This window comes from Eucyclogobius newberryi, unplaced genomic scaffold (genome assembly GCF_026437365.1).
Source record: "Eucyclogobius newberryi isolate DKJ021-1_F unplaced genomic scaffold, fEucNew1.0.hap1 SCAF_4, whole genome shotgun sequence".
In the NCBI taxonomy this organism is placed as follows: domain Eukaryota; kingdom Metazoa; phylum Chordata; class Actinopteri; order Gobiiformes; family Gobiidae; genus Eucyclogobius; species Eucyclogobius newberryi.
Window position 1 is genome coordinate 6130820 of NW_027316056.1, and position 9674 is coordinate 6140493.

A 9674-nucleotide genomic window follows, 5' to 3' on the forward strand; every position below is an offset into this window, starting at 1 on the left:
GGTCTTCTGATCATCTGCGGACCCGGGCTGTTCTTCTGTCCTGTATTTGACACTGCCTTCTCTGTAATAAACTAACTCGAAAAGTTGCAGAGCTTTGTCAGCGTGAATCCTTTGTCTACACCCGACGCCCCAAGCGAGCATCGATCCAGCCACCATAATAGAAAGCCTCTGAGGTGGCACCATTGTGATATCATCCAAAAGCACAAACTTTTAACATTTGAGAATTTTAGCACATTGAAACTGTTTTTTAAATGTTTACATGATCATGCGCCACCACTGTTTTCTAGTTTGGCCGTCAGACGTCAAGGCTCTTTCAGACCAAACATCAGAGCCTCTGTGTGTGGGGACTGTGTGGTTCCAAACACCCTCTGTGTGTGGGGACTGTGTGGTTCCAAAGCACAGAACATCTTTTGGTCAGTCCAGCTTCTCCTCTGCTGGAGCCCGACTGTGGAACTCACTCCCCACACATTTCAAACTGCAGACTGACATGAGCACCTTTATTAGGTGTTTGAAACTGTGGCTGAAATCAGAACAGAACTGTGCACATGGTGATGTATAAAATGAAATGTATTGTATATAGTCTGTACATTTTGTATCATTTTGATTCTAAAAGCCTCCTATGGACAGGTGTTGAAAATTAGCTTATTTTGCAATAACACTTAAAACATTGCATCTGGTTCATCCAATGTAATGCTATGTCCATATTAAATAAATAAATAAATAAAAATATAGCATGGTTAAAAATGATACAGAACGTGGGGGCAGGTTCACTCTTTGTGTAGATCTATGGCGTACATGCGCCTCCGAGCCGCATGGGGCGCTGTCACTCTGATCCTTCCCCTCTGAACACATTTAGTTCCGGGTTTTCCCTCCCGTCTCGGGCTCAAGCGGCTAAAAGCGTTGTACTTTTTTGGAAATAACTCTATAAATCTGTGACGATGTCTGTCAAAACACACCCACCCAAAGACCTGGTGGTGGACAGGCTCGTTGTCGCTGCAGACGAGATTTTTGCGCTTTTTGAACGAACATTTGCGGAATATGAAGAGGAGGTTCTGCAGCAACAACATCGAGAGGTTTTGGACAAAGAAGGTAAAGAGGAGGATTTGATCTTTGAACTAGAAACGTGCTGGTTGTTTTGTAGCGATTCCTCGTTCTTAAAGTGCAGACATAATATAGGCTGAACGCAGTAGGCCTTTAGCAGGTCTGTGTAGTCGTGGGCCTGGTGCAGTTTGACATCAGTTTAATCATTATTGTCTGTTTATCAGTCAATGAACCAGGATTAACATTAACACTACGTTTGTGGGGAAACTATATGTTTTAGAGAAAGCGTTTTTGAGTCTGTCATTGACGTCACTGTGTTCTGCTGAGGAGGGTGGTTACCATGGTGACACGATGCATTTGATTTAGTTCAGCCATAACGCAACATTTGATCACAAACAGAATGAAGGCTGCAAAAGAAATACAATGAGAAACAGTCCACACAAAGTTGTTGAACATAAGTACAGTTTTTATGGTTTTAGATTGTCAGACACAAGGTTCACATTAACAATCAGTATTCACTTTGCAGCTGGCTAATGCTAGTTAGCTTGTGGCTGTAACTAACATGCTTCAGACTGAGCAGTGCCTCCAGTTAGCTTCACACCCTCAGCTAATGATGTGACGCCACATGAAAGGTCTCATTTGACTGGGGTTTATTAATATTTCTGTCATTCAAACTGTGTATTGTTAGGCCTAGTCGAATAGTAAGAATTGGCAAAACACACACACACACGCACAATGATTCTTCAATTACAGGTATTATTATTATTACTATTATTTGTTGTTTTTATTCAGTGTAAAATGAAAGCTTTGGAAATAAAAACACTAACTTTCAAACGTCTCTTTTCTCTCTGGCAGATTTCCATCCCGTCTCGTCTCGGGTTCAAGCCGCCAAAGGTCCAGAGTCCTTCGTAAATCAGTCCATAATGATGTCTGTGAAAACCCAAGCGCTGAAGGACCTGGTGGTGGAGAGGCTCGTTGTTGCCGCCGATGAGATTTTTTTACTTTTTGAACGAACTTTTGCCCAATACGACGAGGAGGTTCTGCAGGCAAAGTTTCTGCAACAACAAAATCGAAAAGTTCTTCACAAAGAAGGTAAAGAGGAGGACTGGGTAATCCAACTAGGAACACGGTGGTTTTATGGGGAATGTGAAATAATGTCTCTATTATCAGCTTGATGTTACAGTAAAACGTCTCAATATCAAATACAGTGTTCAGATGAAATCATTTAAACCTTTTCAACCTTGTGTTTATAAGCCTTTTTTATTTAAAACTATGTATGGTCCTTCAAATTTCCGCCAATCTAAATATAAACTATGAAAAAATAAATGTATTATTCATTATTTATTACACAAATGTACCTGTGTTAGGGTTGTGAGAATAATCAAACTGAAATAGCATTTTGAATAGCCACAATTGGCAAAAAAGAGTATTGCAATTGCTTTTTAGAAAACTCTAAATCAGATTGTTTTTCCAAACTCGTTCGGACCTGCACCTTGACCCTTCTTTTTGGCCTTTGGATTATAATAAATTCTTATTCTTTCCCCTTTTCTCTCTGGCAGATTTCCAGACGGTTATTGTGGGTTTGAATGTAGGCACTGACAAAGTTATCAAGGAGGAACTAATGGAAATCAAGCAGGAAGTGAACCCACCAATCGAAATGCAATATCCTTCTGTAACTTTGAAATGCGAAGAACCAGAACCGGCCGAGGAGAACAGACGGGATCTGACTGGAGAGCAGTGCGACGGAGAGGAGCCAGGCTGCAGCTCCCATCGGATTGTAGACAATAATAAACTAACTTACAGCTGTTCAGCCACAGATTCAGAGAAAAAAAACAACAATAATGCAGAAGAACATAATGCAAGTCTAATGAAAGATTTAGCCGAAAATAATGTAAATCGTAATAATAGTTTCAGTAGCAACAATACTACTACTACTACCACTACTCCTCCTAATAAGGGTAATAATGGAGGAAATAAAGATAAAGTACCTAAATGTACTTTGTGTTACAAGACCTTCAAAAGTATAAAAGCTCTTGAGAGACATCTTGAGTTTCACCCTGGGCCATTCACGTGTGAAACCTGTAACAAAGATTACACTGACAGGTCCAACTACAAAAAGCATTTGCGCATTCACTCTGACCAGAAACCCTTCAGGTGTTCAGTCTGCGAGCGTGGCTTCACACAGAAGCGCCATATGAATGAACACATGAGAATTCACACAGGAGAGAAACCACTCAGCTGTTCAGAGTGTGGAATGACATTCAGACAGAAGAATTCTCTTATGAGGCATGTTTTATCGAAGCACAGTGCCGACAAGCCCTACTCGTGTCCAATATGTCTGAAGGGCTTTGTTCAGAAGTGGCATTTAGTCGTTCACATGAGGGGCCATACGGGAGAACGACCATTCAGCTGTTCAATCTGTGGTAAAGGTTATGAATCTAAATGTTACCTCAAGAAACACATGGATCGCAATCACAAAGTCGATGGTGAGATTATGAATGAGGTGGAGGAACCCATAGACCCAGAAAGTGGGGTGCTGTGGGGGCTGGAGCCCCTCTGTCCAGGGCCTCAGCCCCCCCTGTTGGACACTGTGGATAATTGTATTTAATATTCAAAATAATGTGACGTCACAGCAATGCTACAGCCCTCCACCCACACAACTGATGGACTCCTTCAGCCACAGACGATCGGGTTTAGATCTGTGTACTCTCAAACTGCTGCTTTATAGACAGAGCTGAGGTGATCAGCTTTATTCAAAATGTCATGTTCAGCATCTCTCCTGAGGCAGTGGGCTGGTTTGCCTTTTATCTCCAGTATAGTGAATACTTATCCAAACATCCGTGTGTGTCCCTCAGGGGCCATTGCTGTTTAGTCTCTTTAAAAATGACTTGCCTTTGATCTGCAAATTTGCAGCTTCAGCGTCACATCAACAGTGCTGTTTTATGCTCTAGAGCAGTGCTTCCCACAGTGGGCGGCGGCGGGAGTGTTGGGAATGTAAGATTATTTCATAATGTCATTTTAATATGATGAAACTGACATATCTTTTTTTAATTGAAAACAGTATGTTTTGGTCAGATAACACAACAAACTACTAAAATATATACAAATAAACCTATTTTTAAAAGAATTACAACTTTATAATATTACAGATGTAATCATTTTCAAGTGGCTGTATCCCGGCCTGAAAGGTTTGGGAAGCCCTGCTCTGGAGCAGAGGTTTGGGCCTTGGTTTCAGTGGCTCATTCAATACCAGTCGGTGCTAAATCTTACAAATATTCTGAATGACATTGTATGCGCCTGTAAATATTGATTTGTTTTCATTTGGAAAGTGTTTGAAACTGACTCTGACTGACTTTAAACTGTTTTGTAATTTGGTGAAAAGCCCAAATGGACTGGAGCTGGACTGACATGTTCTGGAGACACTGCATCAGCTGCTTTCATCTGTGGCTACAATAATACTAATATGCTCTGGCATAACAGCAGCCAGCTAACTCTGCGCTTCAGAGCTAATCATTTTATTTAAAAAAACAAAATATAAAATAAACAACCAACATTAAGTTGTTAATATGTGCAGAGTTCTTCAGATTTGGCATTTTTTTATGTATTATGCTACAAAATTAGCATTGAGACAAGAGACCATCGAGGCAACTGCTGTTGTGATTCTGAGCGATGCAAAAATAATTTGAATTGGAAATTAAATTCATAATCACAGTAAAGTCTTTGGTATTAATCCGCCCATCACTAACGCCTACTACTCAAATATTGATATATGTCTTGATACTGACAGGTATTGAACAATATCAATACTTGTGCCAAAATATCGAAGCTTAAAATTTCTTCTAAAAAAATATTTTACAAATACAATTTGTATTACAAATACAATTACAAATATGTTCATATTTGTAAATATTTATTTACTATTCATATGAGTTCAAGCAGAGGTAGAAGAAAATAATAATGGCCAATGTGAAATTGTTCATAGTTGAGGAGTTTCAATGCATTTTAGTACAAAACTCATTTGTATCGGCTCAATATTGCGATATTTGCCATAGTATCACTTTGTATTGGATCAAATCAAAAGTCCGTGGTATCGCCCATCACTGGTCGGCGTGTTCGGGATAAGACAGACTTGAGCAGCTCCGATCAGAGAGTGGAGTTTCCGGTTTAACCCTATTGGTCGGCTCGAGGCTCCTGGGCCTTTTTCCTACGCTCTCATTGGACACTTCAGCTCTTGTCGATCCTCCAGACGAGGCACAGCTAAACTCCAACAGTTCTACTGATCTCTGTTGTGCACAGAGTAATGTGATCTCTTTCATTTTGTTTTGTTTGAGCAGTTGTGCGTTACTTTAGTAACTTTGAAATAAACCTTCCAGATGCCATATTTTACTTTTCTAGAGTCATGAATTTGACAGTGTAACGTTACTCTTATTTGAGTAAATAAGCTTCTCACTGTGAAAACAAGTTTATTAGCGACAAATCTGTTATTTTGTTTATTTGAAAATGGATATGTTGTTCTCATTGTTTGTGGTCAATCTTAAATGTCCAGTGCTTTAACTTTAAAATGATAAATTGGATGTTACATACACGGGATCTGTAATTGCACAAACTCTCTGATGTGGCCTTTGCTGTTCCACTCTGACTTTTGACTCTTACAGTAAATACAGTTTTTTACAGTGGAGCAGGAGGAGTATTTTATTTTATTTATTTTTCTTAAATCTATTATTTTTCTGTGGCGGTTTGAAGTGACGAAGTACACAATTAAAACTGTGTTTTTAGGTATCACTATGTAGGTTTCACAGTGGATACTTTTTACTTCACAATGTTAGAGACCAAGTAGCTGTACTTTTTACTCCATTACATTTTTAACTGGACAGAAAAGTATATTGTACTTTTCATTTGGTTTCAAGAGTTTTTTAAACTTATACGGAGCAGAGGGCCACAAACAACTCGACAATGACATTTTGCATTTGATATAGTTGTGATGAGCCTCCACACAAATGAAACCTTGATATTAGGTTGGTATAACAGAAATATGTTTGAATTATTCCAATTTTACAGTAAAAAGTACTAGTTTTTGTTGTTGGCCAACTTCGCAGGAAGCCATAGGGCCAACAAAAATTGGTCTGAAGGCCGCATTTGGCCCCCGGGCTGTAGTTTGGACACCCCTGCTCTAAATCTATAATGATGCCTGTGCAAACCCAGGCTCTGAAGGGGCCGGAGATGGAGAAGCTCGTCGCCGAAGACAATATTTTTGTGCTTTTTGAACGAAGGTTTGAGCAACATGAAGAGGAGGTTCTGCAGTACAAATCTGTGCAACATCAAGAGGCTGAACACAAACAAGGAGGACTTGACCATTAACTTAGAAACATACTGTTTTTTTTTTAAAGTTCAGACATTGTGAAGTCGTAGCACAATCTGTATTAACACTCAGCTTGTTTATTATATTACAGTAATCACTGACTTGATTTGACTCTTGCACTCACATTTAACCTGCAGTCCGAGCACACTCACAACCTGACCACTGCCGCAACTAGTTTTGTCTTAAAAATCAGTCCAAACTTGCGTCAAACTGACCTGCAACTACTAAATACTGAAGACTGCAGTGCTTTTATTGTGTAACTGCTGCGTGGTTCAATCAATCACAGAACTGTATGCTGAATACTAGGAATACTTTCACTTTGAGCTACATTATAGTGTAAAAAAGGGATAGTGGATTAAACATTTATGTTTGTGGCACTGTTTGTTGTGTATTTATTCATCACTGACTAGAGTTGAAAATATCGAACACGCATTCACCCCCAAACATGTGTTTTCTATTTTTGTGTGATCAAATACCACTATGTATTCCTTTGATTTTAGGAAAAATCAAATGAAAAAGTCCCTGTAGCCGAATACTAGCTACAGGTACTTTGTCATTTGTATTCTAAATATGCAATATTTAATATACTGCATTATGATATTTATTGCAGCGCTCTTCTCATCTCCACCTCTGTCTCGTCTGGTCACTCACCACTGATCATAGGCTGTAGACTGTGGCCAGACTTTACAACACAGCATTTAAAATTCACGGCAGACTTCCTGGACCCGTCTCTGCACTTTGCTGTCCACACGTAATGCTCTGACTAAAACTATGGAAAGAGCATGTTTATCAGGTTTTACTTCAGATGAAAAACAATCGTTTGTCCCTCGCAGTCGCATGTTCTCCTGTTTATCTAATTATGACATAGTTTGGTGGGATAGTCCATGTGGGAAATATTTATCATAGTTTTACATCCGTCAAGTTTCAGTTTGTGAAGAAAATTGGAAAAGTTCGAATAGTTTTAAAACCGAATCCCTCTGTGATGTCATCAATGAGCGACATTCCATCTAAAATATAGAGACGATTTACAACCAACAGATGCAATTTTCTGACAGTTTAAATTTAAAGGTGTTATCTGGCCTTATAATTTGTCAAAACATAACTATTGTGTAATTTACATGGATTTTGGCCCTTGCTAGATCCAACCAGGAAGTAACATTATAAACTACATTTGAAATAGTCAAACTGAGAGAAAATAGGCACATTTTTTTAAGACAAAAACAAGGTATAATCATATTCCACAAACCTGTCATATGCACAGTGAACACTCGCCTGAAAACCAGATGGCGCTCATAGAAGCCTTATAAACACCTTTGGACAGGTGCTTTTAATTCATCCCTCTTTATCTCCTGCAGAATTCCCGACATTAAGAGTGGGTTTGGATGTTTACCCCAAACCAATTGAAATCAAACAGGAAGTGAACCAATCCCTTCTGTAACTTTAAACTCCGAAGAACAAGAAGCTCAGCTCAGACTTCATTTTGGAACATAATAGATAACCTTACAGCTATTCAGATACTAATGAGTCAGAACACTGGGCCAAGGAAACAACCAAAAGTAATAGACAAGATGCAATTCTTATGACAGGTTTAGCTGAACATAATGGAAATTGTGACAATAGTTTTAGTAACAACACAGTGATGAGTCATGATGGAGAAAATAGAGTTAAACTCCACAGATATACCCAGTGTTACAAGTCATTTAAAAGCACAGAAGCGCTAGAGAAACACATTCAGTTCCATGCAAAGCAAAGACCATTGTCACATTCAAGTGTTACACCGACAGGTCGAATTATGTGTCATATGACGGAACACATGAGACTTCACACTGGAGAGAAACCACTCAGCTGTTAAGAGTGTGGAGTGACATTCAGACAGAAGAATTCATATAAAATGAGGCATGTTTTATCGACGCACAGTGCAGACAAGCCCTACTCGTGTCCAATCTGTCTGAAGGGCTTTGTTCAGAAGTGGCATTATGTAGGCCACGAGAGGGGCCATACGGGAGACAACCATTCAGCTGTTCAGTTTGTCATAAAAGTTATCAATCAAAGTTTCTCTCAAGAGACACGTGAATCACACACACAAAGCACATGTCGAGATCCCAAGTGAATTAACTAAAAGATGTTTGTTAAGTTCCAGACAGTGAAATTTTAGCTTTAGAAAAAATTTTAACCAGGAAAATCCCACTGAGGTTTGTCTTGGAATGTGTTTGACTCTCAGATGCGGAAAGCGAACAGTTTTCCTTTAAATCAACCTTTTTTTCAACTAAATATATATAATATACATGGCATTTTAGTAGTATTCAATGTTCCCATTTTATAACTCAGTATGAGCATCCCTCAGGGGTTTATACTGGGACTAATGCTGTTTAGTCTCTGTAAATGTCTTTGATTTGCACATTTTCAGCTGCAGCTTTTACGCCATTTTGTGTTTGGCTTAGTCCACCCGCACGCGTGAGGTTTCAGGTGTTCTTTCAAAATCTCTGTGTTGTTGGTTTGTTGGTCCATGACCCCAATATTAAATTCTGCATTGAGAAAATATCCAAAACAATACAGCGCGATGGTAAGTTTCATCCACCTGTAAATATTGAATTGTGTGTTTGTTTGAATTGGGGAATCTCTGCAATTATTTGAAATTTCCCTGTGTTTAATATTGGGCTTTTGATGTTTATAATGTTTTAAATGTTGCTTTGTTCCTGCAAATTAAATCAATCAAACAATCAATGTGATGTTTAATTGTAGATACATTTTAATTACAAAACATGATAAAACAATGGGCAAAGTAACATTAATCAATGAGTATTGAGTGATTTTGATTTTGAGGAATTACTTTTTTAAATTATACACCAGACACCGTACTTTACTCCTTCTATATAAGTAGCTTTTTCGTCCCATCCTCAAATGCTCTGACCACATTTTATTCCTGAAGAAAGAAATTGTACTCGAGCTCTTCTTTTCAAACAGGTCAAACATTAAGCACAAATTCGTATTTACCTTGTACACTTTAGAGACTCAACGTAGACCTACTATTTCTGTATTTGTTGAGTTCACTTCATTGATTAATTTGTAAAAGTAAATCTTAATTCCTGTTTAGTTGTCAGCTTGATATAGGTGTATAATTAATAAATGCATTTACACAAAACAAACGCACTTATTAGACAGCACAGATCACTCTATGTCTCTCTTTCAGCAGCAGGGGGCGCCACTACTCCACACACGCGCGTCAAAGTGAGGGGACTGTTTTTTTTCCGGGTTCCTGCGTGTGGAGGGAGCG

The 9674-nt window shown here is 38.7% G+C and overlaps 1 protein-coding gene across 1 annotated transcript; it reads left to right on the plus strand.

The window, feature by feature from the left end:
* Window positions 1-856: 856 nt before the first annotated feature.
* On the plus strand, window positions 857-3903 carry LOC140377966 (uncharacterized). Its single transcript, XM_072463593.1, has 3 exons — window positions 857-1089; window positions 1897-2133; window positions 2601-3903. The coding sequence occupies exons 1-3, from the start codon at window positions 939-941 to the stop codon at window positions 3647-3649; spliced, it is 1437 nt and encodes a 478-aa protein (XP_072319694.1). The 5' UTR covers window positions 857-938; the 3' UTR covers window positions 3650-3903.
* The last annotated feature ends 5771 nt before the right edge of the window (window positions 3904-9674 follow it).

Coding starts and splice junctions, on each gene's coding strand:
- LOC140377966 (XM_072463593.1), top strand. CDS start 939: ATGTCTGTCAAAACACACCCACCCAAAGACCTGGTGGTGGACAGGCTC. Junction 1,090..1,896: donor AGAGGTTTTGGACAAAGAAG/GTAAAGAGGAGG, acceptor TCTCTCTGGCAG/ATTTCCATCCCGTCTCGTCT. Junction 2,134..2,600: donor AAAAGTTCTTCACAAAGAAG/GTAAAGAGGAGG, acceptor TCTCTCTGGCAG/ATTTCCAGACGGTTATTGTG.